This window comes from Pteronotus mesoamericanus, unplaced genomic scaffold (genome assembly GCF_021234165.1).
Source record: "Pteronotus mesoamericanus isolate MK-2021 breed Mesoamerican mustached bat unplaced genomic scaffold, CSHL_Meso_final contig_347, whole genome shotgun sequence".
NCBI lineage: Eukaryota > Metazoa > Chordata > Mammalia > Chiroptera > Mormoopidae > Pteronotus > Pteronotus mesoamericanus.
Window position 1 is genome coordinate 2,059,837 of NW_026555137.1, and position 18,318 is coordinate 2,078,154.

General features: G+C 55.8%; 1 protein-coding gene across 3 annotated transcripts in view; it reads right to left on the bottom strand.

The window, feature by feature from the left end:
• NEK7 (NIMA related kinase 7) overlaps positions 1 to 18,318 on the bottom strand; it is a 75,550-nt gene that overhangs the window by 22,596 nt on the left and 34,636 nt on the right. For 2 of the 3 annotated variants that reach the window (XM_054576551.1, XM_054576550.1), the window contains exons 3-5: positions 14,713 to 14,853; positions 9,329 to 9,391; positions 7,681 to 7,791 (exon numbers count right to left, since the gene is read on the bottom strand). In XM_054576551.1, coding sequence (XP_054432526.1) covers positions 7,681 to 7,791; positions 9,329 to 9,391; positions 14,713 to 14,853 — 315 coding nt within the window. The remainder of the gene's footprint in view (positions 1 to 7,680; positions 7,792 to 9,328; positions 9,392 to 14,712; positions 14,854 to 18,318) is intronic. The other variant, XM_054576552.1, reaches the window with a different exon arrangement.

Here is an 18,318-nt window from a genome sequence, read left to right on the forward strand (position 1 = left end):
ATTTATGTGAATAAGATTATGTGATATGGCACCTTTACTATGTTTATGTTATGAAACAGAACTGTAACTGTCATTATAATTAAATATCTAAAAATTAATAAAGAGGCAGAAACGAGCACTCAGGTATACCTGGTCACGTGGACATAATTTTCATTTAATTCTTTTTTTTCAGTAAGCTACTCTTTTCTCTATGCAGAGCTTCAAAAACTATTTTAGAGCATATTTTCTATCTTCCATCTACACTATTTAAATAAGCTATTTAAATACGATTTTGGCAAAATAGTCAAATCTTTCTTTTTTTTTTTAATCATCGGACGTCCTCCCCTGCCCGATAACTGCCCGAGAGCAAACGCGCGCTCGGGGGACACGCGCACCCGAGCGCCCTCTTCTGGACTCAGCCGGACCAGCGCCTGCACCCGGGACGCGACACCGGCAGCGAGCACACGTGGCCTGCGGCCAAGCGCCCGTTAGACACGCACTGCTGTAGTCCGGACAAAAACAAAAAGCAGCAAGCGTGCTCCGGGCGTGCCAGGCACTTGGAAGGGGATTAGAGACGTGATAGAAACAGAGAGAAACAGGGATGTCACAAAAACTGGGACCAGGCAGCCGCCAGCCTCGGCCGCTTCCAAGTGTCACACCCGAGGGCGGGCGTGACGATGTGACTTTTGTTCAGGACGAGGGCAGATTTCCTGCTCGGGGGGTGTTGTCGCACGTCCAATGTGCCACTAACACAAGCCACGGCCCCTGTTAACCACAGAGCTGACTGGGAGGCTGGCAGGAGCTGGCTGTGGGGCCCGAGCCAGCCCCGCGTGGCCGTCTGGGGGGCTTCCGCCTGCCCCCGCGTGAGGCAGAGGGGTTGGAGGTGACCAGCCTGGGGCCACCACCTCGAAACTAGAGTCTCCAGTAGAGTAGACGCCAAGGCTCCACAAACCCAGCTGCAGCTAACGTACGTTTCCGCACTTAAAACTTGTGATATTTTACAGGAATATAGTATCCTCCAAATCTCCAGTTAATAAGAACAAAGGAAATAATAATAATGATGATTATAGCTCAGAGATGCCCACAGGCCCAGTTAGTGCTATAAACGGTCTTCACACGAGAAGACAGGTAGTTAGAGTCCTTTGTTCTTTGTTATAAATTTGTAATTAGGTCAAACATTTACCATCAGAAGGGATGTTACGTTCCCAGACAAACATACCTCTGTAATTACAATGCACTTTTAAGACTACACGTTCTGACGTGGTTATTTCAAAGAATTAAGTGCACAGAGACGGGGCTATGGAAAAGACAGGGTGCTTCGGAAAGCAAAACTGACAGTTCTGAGTGTGATTTTTATTAAATATCCCTCCTTTTATGGAAACATTTTTCTTCAGAGACATGAGTTCTCACCATGTTAAGCTGCACAAATATTTGCTATACACAATTTTGGGAATTACATAAACAGTAAAACAGTTATGTCTCAATTAGAATTTTGGTAAATAATCCTAATTTACAGCGTGTGAGAATTCTCGCTGTTGGCACTCTGCATAAAATTCGCGCATCCTAACTCGCTTTAGAAGGTGCCAAGCAGAGCAGGCCTGGCAGCCGTGAGACCGCCGAGCACGCTTCTCCCAGGCATCTGGTTTTCTCTGCTGTGATAAAATATTTCCACCCAAGCCCTGTAAGTGGAAAACCCACTGAGTACTCAGCTGCCTCCGCATTATAATTCATAATAGACTTATCCATGGAATCTCTCCATTCCCCAACTATATAGGTTATTAATGGAAGCTGAAAATATATTTCATCTTAACGCGGAAAATGTGAAACAGGTGAAGATTTTTCTGAGTGATTAAGCCTTGGAAAAACAAAAACTTCAACTATTTAGCAAACAAGGAAAATAAGTTCCTATAATGTCACAAAGTTCTCCCCCCACAAAAGGTGTCTTCTGAACACTGGGGCATTAACACCAAGGAATGAAGTCAAAATATCTTTTAAGTCAATAAAGAATGACTGAATACGTCCGAGTTACTTGCAAGGCGGGGCCCTGCCCGGAGAGCCAACACGTGGGAATCCCGCGGGCGCATCCTCTCCAGCGTCGGAGTCCGCGAGCCCGACACGGCCCTGCAATGTGTCCTCTCTGGCCACGTTACGCCGGACAGCATGCAGCTCGCTGGGAAGCGAGGCCAACACTCCTCACAAGGACAGCGCAGCGGGACAACGCTGAGAAGTCAGCCTCTTGGCAGAAACCCAGGCGGCAGGGAGGGCCGGGCCTTGGCCATCTCCCCCGCCAGCCCAGCACTTGGCGCGCCCGCTGCGCCCGGGCAGCTGCAGGTCACCCCGGCTGCCGACACGAGGGGCAGAACGCTCCCTGAGGACGGCCTTCTCGTCCTCCCCAAGCCAGCAAAGCTCAGAACGTGTACACCCCCCCGTCGCCGTGCTCACAGGGTGGCATCATGGTCGTCACAGTCCGTCAGCTTCAAGTTACTAAAGCCCTTAAGCTCCGCACTCCCTCACCACCAAACTGCTTAAGGAGCGGAGGAGCCCTGAGCGCCATCGGTCCGTATCGCCGCGCCTATGAGACTGCGCCGTGTGACACGCCTGCACACACATGCCGCGCACAGAGGTGCGGGTGGGCACTCACACGGGGGCGCGCGCACCACGTGCAGGGTCCCGCGCGCAGCACACGGTGGTTTTCCGAGAGCGCCGCGGAGCTGTCGCCCTGAGGCTCCTGAGCGGGCCCGCATCTCAGGCGACTGGCCCTCCGCGCGCTCCGGGCCAGGGCCTGGGGCGGCCGGAGAGCGGCCCGTGGCAGGGAGGACGCTGCGGGTGGGGCGAAGGCTCCGCGGCAGCTGCTCTGTTTCCCAAAAGGGCGCCTGGCCCGGCCGGCCAAGACGAAGGCTGGCTCGCACGTCCCCGAGCCCGGCCCCGCGTCCCCGCCGCACCGCGTCGCCATCACCAAGCACGTTTCTCGACGCTGCCAGAGTGAAGCGAGAGGCACTCACGAGCCATGCTGCACAACGGGGCACGCGTGTCGGCCCACTTTAGGGCCCAGAACAGAGGCTTTACAGCCCCTGTGTCACAACTGGATCGACTGAAATCTGGTGTGTAAAAGTGTATTTTCCTTTAAAATTCTGATTGCTGGTGATAAAGAAGTATAATGTGAAAAGTCCCGGATTTCCTTTCATGTTAAAGCTCATCTGGGAACGATTTCATCTGACCACAGCCTCAGGTATCCCTTTGTCACTAATTAGAGAAATACTGAATATTTCAACTATAAATTGCTTAATTACATTTGTCAGCCTGCTCTAAGCCAATTAATTATTTACTTGAAAACTCTTTGAGGCGACGCGTAGGTTCGCTTCTGGAATGCAGACCAGGAGCTGTAGCCCCTCTTCTGTCTTCTACCCCAATTAAGCTGAAGATTCGAGGCAGTGAACTATTTTGTTGTGATGATTTACAACACTCCTCAGCACAAAGACACGAGTCGCATCCCTTACAACTCCAGCGCCTACTGCTGTCGGTCCCGCAGCACTAAGTCACGGCAAGCTCCTTCCGAGCAGAAGTTCCTGTGAGTTCTCCTAAGGGAGCCTATTTTACACAGATCAGCTCACAGCACAAACAATGAGAAAACACCTACAAAAGTTCTCAGGGCCGACAAGGAAAAGCCCCCTCCTGCCAGCCGGCCACACCCTCTCACTCTCAGCAGCCCAGCCGCTCCCGTGGGCGCAGAGCGGAGCGGGAGCCGGGCATGGGCCCGGGACAGAGAAGGGTCCCGCGCGTAGAGCAATCCGCTGCCACGCACGCATCGGCGCCTGCGTATGAGCTGTGGCCATCAGCCAGGCCCCTCGCTGGAAACGGACCGGCGAGCAAAGCAGACAGGGTCCCTGAGCTCAGCAGAGCTTCGGGCCGGGTGGGAAACGGCAGTACCCGTGACACAGCCCGACCCGTAAACACCGCAATTCCACCCGCTGGCCGCGTTCCCGAGTGCCATGCAAGGGGACTGTCCCAAGTGTGCTGGGGTGTCAGGCCGCGTGCGGGCTGCAAGGCCCGGCCTGTGACAGGGACCTCCGCGCGGGCAGCTGGACAACACTGATGCGGCCTGCGGCCCGAGGGCGGGGGAGCCTCAGGGCCCGGGGACGGCACCAGAGCCGGACGCCCGGGCGCAGGAGGTGGCAAGAAACGCACGCGTGACAAGAGGGACCTCTGTTTACATTTCAAAATAAACGCTCAGCTTGAGTCAAATTCTTTCATTTCTATTGAACAAACCGAGAGAAAAGCCATAACTCTGTGTGCTACTGAAATGCATTGGTCCATAATGCAACCGATTCTATGTATGGAAGGACCAGGAGAAGGCTCGCCTGTCGGACCCTGCCGGGTTGTTAAATTCCTCTCTTTCAATGCACTCGGGTATTCGGTCAGATCTAAACTGTCGCGCTGCAGAAGACATGCGTGTGTGCAACCAGGCCATGAAGACATTCTGCTCGCGTGCAACTGACTGGCCAAGCCTGCTGCTGCGGTCACTAGGCTGAGACTCTTGCAAGATGTACAGGTTCGGCAGCGTGGCCGTCGGTCTTCAGACGGGTCCCGCGAGGATTGGCGACACCTGCCCCAGAGGCCTTGCATGGCGACGGGGCACACAGGTGGTCCTTGTGAGAAAGACCAGACACTCCGAAGGGTCACACCGCAAGCCTGCAGGGGCGGCAGAGGAGCGGTGCTGCCGATCCTCTACGGAGGAAGCACTGCAGACCTCTACCCAAGTACGTTCAGTTGCTCTGTAAGCTGAGGACTTACTAAGAATCCGCTGATATCTTGTATTTTTTAAAAAGTTTCCTAATTACTCTTTCACATGATGGATCCCTTCGAGTTCTAGTCAGAAGCCCCCAGCGCATCCTAAGAGCACGGTTATCAATTCTCCGTCAGTCGGCGCCTACTCGTTACCAAACAGAATCCTGTGGTTCTGAGCCCGTCTCCCTACCTCCACGGGGTCAGCCGACGAAAACGTTCCCTTGAGAATGTCGACGGGTGGCGAGGCCCACTCAGAGGAGAGCTGAGTCCGCCACACGACAGACACGCCATCAGCCCGACAGCACCTGCCTCTCGCGGGCCTGGGCGGCGCCTCTGCTGCAGGCGGAGGCGGGGCCTGCGCTTGTGCTCCTGGGGGTGGGGGCAGCACATTCCCACGGCCCACGGAGGAGGGCCTCGCCTGTGCGTGGGGCAGGAGCAGCAAAGGAAGGAAACCGGTGTGGGCAGGAGCGAAAGGCTGCGCGGCCGCCACCGCCCGGTCAGCGGGGCGCGGGGCCCGCGGCGGGGCCCTTCGGCAGGGTCCGCCCTCCTTCCTTCCGCGGGAACTAACTCTTGTCTCCAGAGGGCTCGGCACGGAATTTTCTTTAGTCGTCTCTCTCTTTATGTGTTTCCTAGCGAGAGACAGCTGCTTGGCAAAAGTTTGCATTTGTGTATTTGCATGTCTTCTTAAAATTAGCACTCTAATTTTTTTATTGTCCATTAACTCACAAGGACATTTTGTTGGTGGTTAGCTGTGCTCACAGTGGGAAGTCCCTAAAACGGAAAACCAGATAACCCATCAGAAGTGAGTCACGCCGACCATGGGACTTCAGAGTCAGCTTGATGGCATTCTGTGATAATAAGAATATTAGCTTCCTTTTCTGCAGCGCAGCTACTATTCAGAAAGCAGCTGGAGGCCGTCTCCGCCTCGCAGGCGAGCACCCTGCGCCTGGCAGAAGGGACGTGGCGGCGGTGCCACGAGGCTGGCTCCGAGCTCTCGGGAAGGGCAGGGTTCTGGCCGCCGCTGGGGGGTCGGCCGACGCCTGGCTCAGAAGCCGGGGAAGGCTTTGTCCCGAAAGGCAGACGTTGGGTTCTCATCTGATTTTTCAAAGGAGTCCTGTGATACACGTCCTTCAGGGCCACCGAAGGGAAACACGAGGTTTCGGCACGAGCCAGACCTATTTCCAACGCCGGCACCCCTGCTTACGGGCGACGGCCCCCAGTTCCCCGAGGGCCGATCTGCCTCTCAGAACCCTCGCGCACGCTAAGCGGGGCCACGCGGGCGGAACACCCAGCGCTGTTTGTAAATGTCCCCCCACCCCCCACAACGACCCCACGTGCTGAAGCTGCTCCTCGCGTTCGGGGACCTGCCGAGGGGCTGAACGCACAAGCAGACAATGGCCAGACCACAGATAAAAATAGAACTCTGAACCGCAGCCTTCGGCAGCCTGAACAGAAAGCCAGGCTTTTATCTCTACCAAACAACCCAGGAAGCCGGTCTGCCGCGTCGGGCCGGTAGGAAGTCAGACTGCCACCTCTAGGGACGACCCAGGAAGCTAAACAGTGGCTTCTCTGACTATCAGCCCCCCATGGCCAGGAATTCTTTAACAACTGACAGCTTTTCTAAGTTTTGTCCCTGCTTCCAACTCAGAACCAACCAGAGAAAGCCAAGTACATCTCTAGCCAGCCCTAGGAGATGCCCAGCTTCCCGGTCACCGACAGCCTCCCCAGCTGACAGCCCGTAACCAGGGCGCATCCGCAGCCTTGCTCTGTCCCCCTGCGAAGGTGCCCTGCCCCTCCGCCTGCCTGTGAACTCTGCCCCAGCGTCGGGGACCGTGGCTGACTCCCTCGCTACGGGGGGCTCAGAATAAACAGCCGTCCTCGGCTACTGTGGCTGGTTTTCGTTGACTCCCACCCTGGTCCACTCATCTCCCAGAGCAGGAGGCGGGCGCAGCACAGGCCCGGCTGAAGGCAGACGCCACGTTCCAGCCCCCAAGGCAGCCGGACGCGGTGGTGACTACGCCCGGGCCAGTGGGCTAAGACCAGAAACGCCGAGCGGCAGCGTCCAGCAGGGCGTCCGGGGACACAGCCAGCAAGGGCCCTTGGTGCCTTCCCCTTGGGACGCTGCCTCGACCAGCTGTACACAGGCTTGGTCTCTGAGGATCTGATCCGTCAGAACTGCCCTATCAGGCCCACAATTTTTATGTAACACAGAAATACACGTAAGAATAGTAATACAGCTGTGGCTTCCCCTTACATACACACCTTCCTATGTGTGAGACACTGTCCTAAGCTCTTAATAAATATCAATTTATTAATCCATTAAAGTGCCCTAGGAAGTAGGCTCTCTTATTCTGATTTTCAGAAAATGAGGCACACAGAAAGAAGCCGCCCAAGAACAGGCAGTTTTGGGGCTACCGTTCCGCGGGGGTTTCTATGACTTGTGGCTAAACTTAAACCCCATTTATAAGCCTTTGGGGGAAAAAAATAGGGGCTGTGTCAGGGTTTGATAGGCAAGGCCTAGATGCGCTCCCCTCCGATGAACAGCCCTCAGGAACGGCCGGGCTGCTCGGCCACCTCTTTCTGCCCCGCTGTGCCTGGCGCCCAAGGCAGAGCAGCAAAGCCGGTGCTCGGGGGAACCCAGCTGCGGAACCGCAACTTCAGCTCACAGGAGACACGCCTTGTGGCCGCTTTCCGGGTCGGTTCTGGAGCGTCCGCGCCTCCAGGTTGCCCAGCGTGGACTTCACCAGGCAGAACGGCTTCACAGGCACAGCCGCTGCCTGTCACCGGTGGCCTGTCCGTCAGAGGCTGAGACATGCACCGAGGTCTTCATCTAACGTATGAGACAGACCTGCATGTCTGGCAGGCAATCCTACTAAACAACAAGAAGTCTGTAGTTTGTCTTTTTTTAAACCTTACCTTTATCATCCTGGATAGATCACCAGCATCGGCTAATTCCAAAACTATGTTTAATTCATTATCTTCAATGAATGATGCGTAATATTTAATTACATTTGGATGGTTGAGTTGCTAAGGAGAAAAAAAAAGGCATCAAAAAGTTTTCTCACTGAAAATTCTCAATAGTTTCATAACTTCAGAATAAATTTAGTTACTGGTTTCATTTTTCAGTTACAGAAATCTTAAGAGGGTAGTGTCTTTTTCCTTAATGTTGTCAATTTTAAAACAACTATCATAAGTTTTGAAAGTAAAACTAGGTATCTATTTTATTTTAATATCCTTAATTAGAAGTAATTTAGTAATTCACACACTTTAAATTTTTTAAAGTATTGCCATGTCCGATAAACATATCTACATATGCATATAAATGAATGGCATAATCCGGTCATCAATGCTAAAAATTACAATATATCCTTCAAAATGAGAACTGTCATTTTAGGGCACTCCATGGTAAATAAAGTTTTTCTTTTCACTCCTATTTTGAAGTTACGGATGGTCCTAGTATAACTACATCAAGTCGTCAAAAGCTAAAACAAACAAAAAATAAAATAGAAACTTTAACAAATAGCATCTGTTATATTGTATCCAAATACTGCCTACACCAAATGGCATGAACAGTCTACACTTATCTATGGAACTGAGTCACAGAATCCCCTAAGGAAAATGTCACCACCGAGAAATACATGTATCATTTCATACACATGTATGATCTTGTACAATCCTTTTTTAACCTTTAAACAAGTTGACATAAGACAAATAGTTTCTCAAAGAAAATTATTCAAAAATTATCCCAGAAGAGTGTATGCATGAGCGTCTTCTCTTCTTTCCACTTAGGGGGCGTCTTCCCCACAAAGCTTACATATATTTTTAAAGTAGTTACTCCTTTCCCAGGAAGTAGCTACAACTAATAGAGCAGTTTAAAAACACAGGCCATTTTTATCTCACTGTTATCATCTTGGATTAATCTGATTCATTTTAGGCACCAACAAAAATGGGCGGCATAAGGAACACCCAAGCCTCTTCTGAAAGCTGAACATGTAAGGCACAGCATTCCTCAGACGGCATTTCACCAGAACAAAAGCAGCGCAGAGATAACTGAAATGTCGGTCATATTCTTTGAGTGGGCAAGAAACTGAAAAGCTAATCCTGACATACTCCTATATTACCCTTTCTAAACCTGGAAAAAAAAGATACAAAAATATTAAAAATGTGGGAGCTGTTAGGATCAGTCCACATTCTCAACGTGTCCTATCTTGAGATAATACTAATATGCATTTATATTATTACTTAATCTTTAGAAAATGTCTGGGATGGTCCAGAACACAATTTGTGCAATGTTTTACGCCCCTTTAATGTATTCCCAGTGTGAAATGGGGGAAGTGGGGGGAGCTATCCTACCAAATGTGCCAGTTAAATTATTGTACAGTGATTCCAAAAGGTAACTGCATTTTTCAGCATACTGAGATCCGAACCCCGACGGTCCCTTAAAACTAGAGTGGCACAGGGGCCATATAAATCCTTTTGCTTGAAAGTGCTCCATTGCAATAGACCACTTTCTTCCGCATATCCAGCTACGTTCAAAAGAGGCGACGGCCAGTTGGCAGTTTACCTTCAGGAGATCGATCTCCTTGATACAATCAGCACGGGCTTTGGCATCCATCAGATCGAATATCTAAAAACAGAATCCAGGGTTACTTAATAAAACAGTAATCTACGGTTCAAGCTACCATGCAAACTCATTATGCTATTTCACATATAACTATATACACACTCCAAGGTTCTCTCTCCGATGAGCTCTCAGGAGCTGCAGGGACCCGCGGGTATTTTATTTCATGTCACCGCTGGAGCACGCGGCTCTCCCTCCAACGGCAACCAGCGCAAGAAGCGGGAAGAGAACAGCTACACGTTCCAGGTCTTGGGTCAGCGGGACAGAACACTGCTCGGTATCCATCGAGCAATTGCGACGTGCTAGATGGACTACTCATTTAATTCTCGTTTGATCCCGGGGGACGCGAGCATTCCCCTCCTGCAGAAGAAGAAGAGCCGGCGCAGAAAGCGTAGACGCTGAGCAGCGTCCACAGGGCGAGGGCCCGGAGCGGCCGGGATCCCTTCCCACAGCCACCTGCTGCCGCCCGCGCCCTGCGCAGCCCCATCGGTCACGGCGCGGGGGCCACGCCTCGGGCCCGCATCCCTGGCGGGCACTGCCACCGCCTGGGGCAGAAACGGGCCCTCCGGAGGCAGCGGTGATGGCAACACAACCCTCCTCTCGCTGGGAGGAGGCACAGACACAGTCCAACGCAGAAGCAGACGTATCTGCGCAAGTGACGTGGGGGTGGGGGGGGACACGCGGGGGAAAATGCCGGCAGAGACCCCTGGGGGTGATAATGAAGAAAAAGGCCGCGAGGCCGCGGTGGCAGGAGAAGGCAGCGCTGAGCGCCGGCGGGGCACTAGAGGGCGCGGGCTCTGCGTCCCACCCACCGGCCCGCCGGGAGGCAGCAGTGAGGACCGAGCTGGGGAGCGGGCAGGCCCTCGTGGCCGAGCGCTGTCCGCGGCAGCACCCGGGCCGCGTCCGGCGGTCCAGGCCCAGCGCCTGCACCGCCTCCGCTGGCCCCAGATGCTGTGACCTCCCCCGACACACACCACTAGCCACTGACTTCCACAGCGCCCGTGGGCGCAAAGGGCAGTGACAGACACCCAGAAACGGAGCCCCCACGTGGAAGGGTGACCCCGAAGCTCAGCCCTGAGGAATCCCAGCTCCACCGCCAGATGCGTCCCGAAAGCACCGTTTGGGCTGCGAGCGGCAGCGTCGCGACCACCAACACGCGCGTGTCTTTGCTGCTCCCTCAATGTAAAACAACTGATGAAGAAAACGTACAAAATAAAGCAAAAACGAATCCATGCACTCACGTCCCTAAACAACGTTGGCTCTTGCTTCCGTCCGTCCATCTCTCGTACAAGCCCTGTCTTTCACGTGGCGAGAGGAACAGCAGTGCACAAACTGGCTTATGCTCTCTCACCGAACGCTTCAGCACCACGCTTTTCCTATTCCTCCAGCCTTCAACTGTCTCGCGATGGTACTGTTTCTGATGAAAACTTCAAATACCGAGTTTACGTTTTTCCAGTTTAATGCGAATCAGCTGAGCACTGCGTAGTATGATTTGGGGAAAAACACAGGCTTCCATCCTAGTTAACGGCTCACAAAGAGCCAGCAAAGCTGACGGCCTCACAGTCCGTCCCACTTTCTCCCGGTGCCGGACCAGAAACAGCGACTTCTCCTCCCTCCCCCTGCTCTGACGGCCCCCTCCTGGCCACCGCGAACTTGCCAACCTCTGCGGTTTCAGAGCGGAACAGAATGGAACGGGGCGGAAAGGAGGGGAGACAGGAGAGAAAGGACGGGGGAGGCAGACCCCCTCCGAAAGCCGGCCTGAAGCAGCAGGAAGAAGCTGTTTTGCAGCCATCAAGCTCCTGCGTGCAGTCGTTTGGGAGATGAGGCACTATACGCGGTTCGAGGGACGCGAACGGCAAGGCTGGGACCAGATGGCTGCGGCGGGGAGGCTGGGACGGCGGGAAGACCAGGAGGAAACGCGTAGGCCCGGCCCCCTGCCCACGGCCGCGCTCCTATCCTTCACAAAACCGTGCTGCATTCTGACTCGCGGTTAGGCTGTAGTGTAGAAACAAGGGAGGGAGCAGCACCGCCCCATAGGAGGCAGGTGCAGACAGGCGCGCAGAGGACTCGCACGCACACGGGGCCGCCTCAGCCAGGCAGGGACGGACCCTCGGATCCACAGCGTGCGAGACGCCCGGCGAAGGGCTCTTAGGAGTAAGTCACGCCGGAAGGTCGCGGCGGAAAGGGGCAAGCCCGGCATTCGGCAACGGCACAGAGAAAAGCCACTCATCTCTGCAAGTGATGCCAAGAAACGGTGTCGGCGTAGGACACGTTAACAATAACATGTATTCATGTGAACAGAACATTCTGGGCTTGGCGTTGTGGGCAGGAAACACACACAGGCCCAGGCTGCCTGCGCGTGAAAAATCCAAGGGGCAGGAGCAGTCACGGCTCTTGCCGAATCATGGGAGCCGGCGCTCTTCCCGGGAACGACGCGTCACAGCACTTGAGACGGCTCAGGGAAATGGAGGGAGGCGCGAGGTTTTAACCGTCTCAGACCTTAAAGGAACCCCTGGGAATTTTTTTCCCCCGGAACGCAGAGAAAGGATGATTCTGGTACTAGCAGCTAAACTGAAATGCCACAAGCCTGGAGACGTGGATAGATCTGGTCCCTCGGTACGTGCTGTCTTCGTGCTGGAAAAAACACTTCAGCGAAAAGCCCGTGGGACGCGCGTGAGATGTGCACGAGAGCTCTCGGACGCCGCCACGGACACGCCACTCCCCGGCAGAGCGGCCACGTGGAAATCACCGCCCTCTGACCCCACCTAGGCCACCTCAGAGTCACAAATCAACCTGTAACCGGCGGCCAGTCCTCCAACAGAGGGAAATGAGCGCTGCTGGTAAATTTATGGCAAAACTAAGTTCTGAACCAATTCCATGAATAAATACATTTAATTGGAAATTCAGAAGTATCTTATCTTTCTTTTTCTCTTAGCCAGCAAGTCAAGATAAAATAAAAACTGAACCTTTAGATTAAATAATTCCCAGACACAGATTCAAAGCTGTCTCATTTCATGAGCAAGAAAAGGCAGCACATGGGATGGGGGGGGAGGGTAGAATCTAGATTTTGTGAAATATTTTCATAAAATATTTACAAGCTGTCTTCAGAAGCCATCTTTTTCAGCTCTACCAAAGTGTCTTTGAGTTTTTAAATTTATTTTATACTTGGGAAGAGCAAAGTTATTAGCAGCATCGAGGCAAGTACTGGCTGACAAGAGTTTTCCGGACCATTTAAAAAATTTTCTTTTGTCACCTTCAAATTCTGCCAAAACTGCCGCCGACGGCCAAGGATGAGGAGGATAACACCAGAGAGCTTTCGAAGCGTGCGAAGGCTTCCAGGGACTTGGCAGGCATGTCCTCGAAAGGCAGGTGTCAATTCGTTAGAAGGAAAACGCCTACCGCGTCGCACAGAACGCGCTAAGAGGGCCCCCGAGAGAGTCCGGCCCACCTGGCACACGTCGCTTCAGACGACGCTCACGCAGGGGCCACCCTGACCGCACGCCTCCCGGGCCCCTCCGGCCGCCGGGCTCCGCAGAGCCCCGGGAAGTGAGGGCGCGGCCCGGCCCCACAGGAGCCCGGCAACAGGCCCTCCGCCCCCTCCTCCTCCCCATCTCGGCCCGGGATTGCGCCCCTTCGGCCCTGTCCCGGCCCCCGGCGCCCTTGCCCGCGTCCACTCCACTCTCACCGCTGCCCGGCGTCCACCCCCTTCTCAGGGCGCCCGCACGCCTGAACCGCAGCCTCACAGCCGGGCCTCCCCGCTGTCCTGGCGGGTCCCCTGAGGCCCGGGCAGTGGCGCTCTGGCGCGAGACGCCTGTCGGCAAGACCAAGCGCCCCACACCCGTGACGGCCCTCGCTTGCACGGGGCGCCCTTCGACCCCGCAGGCCAGCTCACTGCTCGCGGACTCGGCCAGGCAGCGGCACCGCCCAGCAGGGCTCCCCACACCGAACGGCCTCCGGGAAGACCGCGGGGCCGCCTCTGGCGCTCAGACTCACGAGGGCTGGAAGCTCAGTGGAGCCCAGTCAGGCCTTGCACGGCGTCAGAAACCGCCTGGTCGGGGCCGCGGAAGCTGTGGGTGAGGACCAGGGGTGCAGGAGATGCAAAGGATCCCCAATTATCACCGTGAGGAAGGAAGGCACCGAAGCAGTGGAGCCACGAGGAGCCACGGAAGGGGACAGAAAGGGGAAGCCAACGCCGCAGGAGAAGCGCCGAGCACGATCCCCGGCCACCGGAGAGGCAAGCTCCAGGCCGTGGCGACAAGTCAGCCGAGGCGGGGAAGGCGGCCACGGGGGGGTCCCCACGGGGGCCCAGGAGAAGGGTGTCGCCGGGGCACAGGGGAGGGCAGCCTGCGATGGAGAAGCCGGCAGAGAGCGGAGGACGCCGCCGGGCAGGAGGGGACGCCTTCCGCTGGGACGGGCACGTGCAGGCTGCAGCTGAGGCCTGGTGATTTTTCATAATCGGTTTTTAAAAACAAGGAAACTTAGGTTTCACAGGCGTCCCTCCAGAAAAGAGAACAGGTTGCCAGGTGCAGCAGGGCAACTGCAGGGGTGGGTGAGGCTGGAAGGGCCGAAGGTACACGGGGCGCAGAGGCCAGTCGCCCGGGCGAGAGGGTGGGAAAAATCAGACTCTCTGGGCCTGTCGGGAAAAGCGAGCACGGGGGGTGGGGCGGGCCACCAGCTCAGGGCAGGGTGCAGCAGGAGGCGCAGGCAAAGCCCCGCCAGCCCGGGGGTCTCAGCTGAGCCGGGGTGACACCCGCACAGCACCCAGCACCGGGGTCTCAGGCAGGACACCGGCTCCCGCACGGGCCGCCTCGGTGTCTGTCATTCATCGCCATGAACGTGGCCTCCGCATTCATCCCCCGCCCCGCCCGGACCCCAGGGCCACTGATTGAGGGAGGCAGCCCCTCCCGGGGTCTCCTCACCCATCGCGCGCCCGGAGCCGCCCAGCTCCTGCGGGCCCACCGCGCCTGGCCCTGTCCCGCAAGGCGCGGGCCGACCCTGAGGCCGCCTTGGGAAGCCGAGCGCTGTGGACGCTGTTCCGGGGTCTCTGTGGTCATCGCCGAGTTGGGGGCACCAAACTGCCTCATCGGAAAGCCTAGAGGCCGCAGCGACACCGAAACATAATTTCCACTATGCGCCCCACACCATCCCCCCACACCACCCCCCAGCCCCCATCAGCCTGCAGATACAAAAGACACTTGTTATTCTTCCCCAGAATTCCCTGCGTAGGACAGATGCCACCCAATCAGTCAGGACAGACTTGTCCACCGATTATTGATCATTCACACAGCAGGAGGTTACAATGATTTATAAAATTGAAATCATCTTACCTGCACTTTTTTTAAAGCTACGGGTACTCCATCCAAGAGACAGGCTGCTCTATAAACTTCACTAAATTGCCCGCGACCAATTTTCTTTTCTATTCGAAAGTTGGCTAACGTATTATAGCCCATATCCGGTCGTAAGGCCTTCTGTAATTAAAAAAGTCAGAAAAGTTTTCAATCGCACGATATACACACACATCGACGGTTTTCACATCAGCAGGCCGGCCCTGCGGCAGCGGGACTTGGTGTCCCGGACCCCCATCCCGACCCGGCTCCGGCCTCCACCTACAGACACGGCCGCGGGCCCCACCGGCGATGCTGGGGGAGAACGACAATCACCAAGCCCACTGCGAACACATGTACCTATTATGTCATATGGAAGAAAACCAGTCATGGAAGAAGGAGAGGACAAGTCAGGGCACAAGGAAGGGGGAAGAGTCTGGCATTTTAAAAGGGGTCTTTCGTTCACAGAACATACACATGCCCTGTGCAATCTAGTACTTCTTTGATAACTCTTTTCTTTTTCAAAGTAGCCTTGAGCTGAAATGGAGTAAATAAATATGCATATTCATTTAGCCCAACCTGCCACGCAACACACAAGCGCGGAGCTCCCCGACGCTGTGTGACGCGCGCAGGGCCTTTCCGGGGCAGGGCGGGGGTTCGCTGCCACTGCACGACAGTTTGTGAGAGCGCCTTTATGTTTCTAGAGCAGGTGCAGGTCCGCAGCAAAGCAGAGGCAGGCGCAGAGATCTCCCAGGCACCCTTGGCTCCGCCCACGCACACAGCCTCCCCGTCACCGCGTCCCCCCGGACGCTGCGTTTCCTGCAGCTCGTGCCCTGCACTGACATCACCATGAGGCAGAGGCTCCCGCAGACATTATGGTTTGCTCCTGGTGTTGCACATTCACGGGCTGGGACAAATGTACAGGGACACGCACCCGTGTCAGTACCTACAGGACAGTCTCCCCGCCCTGCAAGTCTCCGGTGCTCCGGCTACGCAGCCGCCCTCCCCCACTGACCCCCGGGAGCCAAGGGCCGGGCTGCGCTCTCCCTGTGCTTTTCTAAGAAATATTTGTGTTTATAAATGGCTTCCAACATCTCAGACACCGAACTCCTTCCTCTTCCGCCCCAGCACAGACTGAGCTTTCTCAGGGTGACAACACGGCAGCGGTCTCCACGGTAAGACGCAGCTTCCTCCCCGGGAGCACTGTCCGATGGTCCCTGTGCTTTAAGCGTGACTGGGAATTCCGTCTTCCGTCGGCGTGACAGCTGACAAACGTCGGTGTGAACCGCTGAGGCGGCGTGACGGCTGCCCGCCGGGAGCAGGGGCTCGCTAATGTGTCCTGGCATGCAGGCTGGTAATCGCACATTTACATATGCAATGACCTACATCTGCATGTCAGATCGCACACGGCCTGGGTTTATTACGGCTGGGCGCCGCCCTGCACGCGGCGGCCAGCGTGGCGAGAGGGCCAGAGGGCGGCGTTTTCTGGCCACCGAGGGATGAACTGCCGCCGAGGATTAGGCTGATACGGCCTGAGCACTAGACACTTCGTTGGGTGTAATCTGTTCCACGGTGGGCAGCGCATGTGAACTCCGCAGCCCATTTGCAGGGCCTCCCCCACGGCCTCGCCTCAGAGGGCAGCGTGGCTGAGTGACAGCCCGTCGTGTCTGCTCCCGGGGCTGTCGCCCAGGTGCACGCGCAGGGCTGACAGGAGCAGGGTCCCGGCCGCGCGTCTCCAGCTGCCCCTGGTCTCCTCGCCGCACTGCAGCCTGCAGGAGAGCAAGCGTGTGCGGGAGGGGCCCTGGGAGGCCGTCGGACGCAGGCAAGTCGCTCACCTCCGCGATGAGCCCATCTGGCTGCACGCGGCGCCACCCCTCGCTCTGACGGGGGCCGTCCATCGCGGGGAGCGTGGTCCTAGCTTAGCGTTGGAGTTATCCTGGGAATAAAATAACTCAGCAACTAAAGTGATTCAAATCAGAGTGAATTATAAACCAAATAAAATCACTAAATTGCCTTTTTTTTTCTCTTCTCAGTTGGGCGTATAAACGGTCTCAATCCCCTGCAGTCCCTTAATGACCAGGCATTGTTCTGAGCCGCACACAATGGCTTTTGAATACTATGACTCACCTAAAGGATCTTCAGTTTTTATAAAAGTAAAAGCTACTACTCTGTTTCTTACACAATAAAGACAATGGTGCCACCAATGAAGGAGGGCTTCTGAGTCACTTCCGCACCTGGCCTTGGGCCCCACCCGCCGGCCACGCCTTTTGTTTCCCAAGTGTGCCCTGCGCCACAGCCCGCCCTGCGCCAGCCACGGCCTCGCGGAACCGGGAGGAGCGGCGGGCGGTGCCCAGGGCCTGCGACTGCCTCCGCCTCCAGCAGCACCCCCACAGGCAATACAGAGCCCCCTTTACACCCGGGCTCCCCGAGACTTCGCTCGCGCCCCACCACCCTGTCAGCGCGACTCGGGCAGCGCTGAGCCTGTGCTTCCCAGCAGCCCCCTCCACGAACCTGGCCGAGGCCTGGCGCCGTCAAAGAGCCCACGAGTCCCCCGAATGCCCAGGAGAAGAGGCGCAGGCTTGGGAGTCAAAGTCCCGTCCGGACGCCCAGTCCCTTCCTGGCTGCGTGAGCGTCCCAACCTTGTTGCCCCCCTCGGCCAGATCGGGGCCGCGCCTGCAAGCCCAGTGTCCACGTGAGGCAGTGGGGTAAAGCGCCTTGGACAGAGCCCAGCCTGCGCAGGTGTGCGGCCCCCTAGACCCTGCCTCCCCCAGGGCTCCTGGCAGCGCTTGCGTGTGCGCGGACTCCTGGGACATCCTCGAGTTTTCAAGGCTAGAATCCTGTAGTTTCCACCTCGACCTTCTTGCCTCGACCCTCTTTCTCTAGGCCACGCCTGGTGTGTGCTTTGGTCTGTCACTGCGTGACCTTGTGACAGCGGGCTCTGCCTCCAACTGGGGGCCCCATTTCCATGCGGCCTGGCTTCCTGGTTCGCAAGAGAAGACAGTCTGGCCCCGAGCAGGGCCCCGGGCGACAATGCGGTGCCTCTAACTACGGCGACTCCGCCCAGAGTCCTCCTAGGAATCATGGCGGAGGGGCGGTGCTGCCCCTAAGGCCACGCCGGGCGGCCGCCGGGCATCGGGCTGGAGCGCGCCGGCAGTGACGGTCGCCGGCTAACAAGAGGCCCGACGCCCGCGGCGCTATTCCAAACACACTTCGTTTGGGGAAGAAGTCTCAAACCGTAATTGATTAGCACAGATCCCGTAAGCCTGTACCTTGGTTTTTCGTGTGACTCTATTTCGTAATGACTAACTATGAGACATCCACAACTCTTACTTAAATGGCATAATCAAAACTGATTTTGGAAGCATTTTTATTCTATTTTTGCAGTAGATTATTATGTTTAGCCTCTTGAGAGGTCTAAATCTATACACTAACAGGTTGTACTACAAAAGCATCCTGACATCTCAGAAGCAAAATAAATACTGAAAGTCACACATGACAACGGGGACACCAACCCCCGGGGTGAAGGATGCTCTTCCCAGCGAATCCTGGCAGCCGACGTGCCCTCCTGACGCCACGCGCGCCTGCCGACGCTGTGGGGCGCGCCTGCGC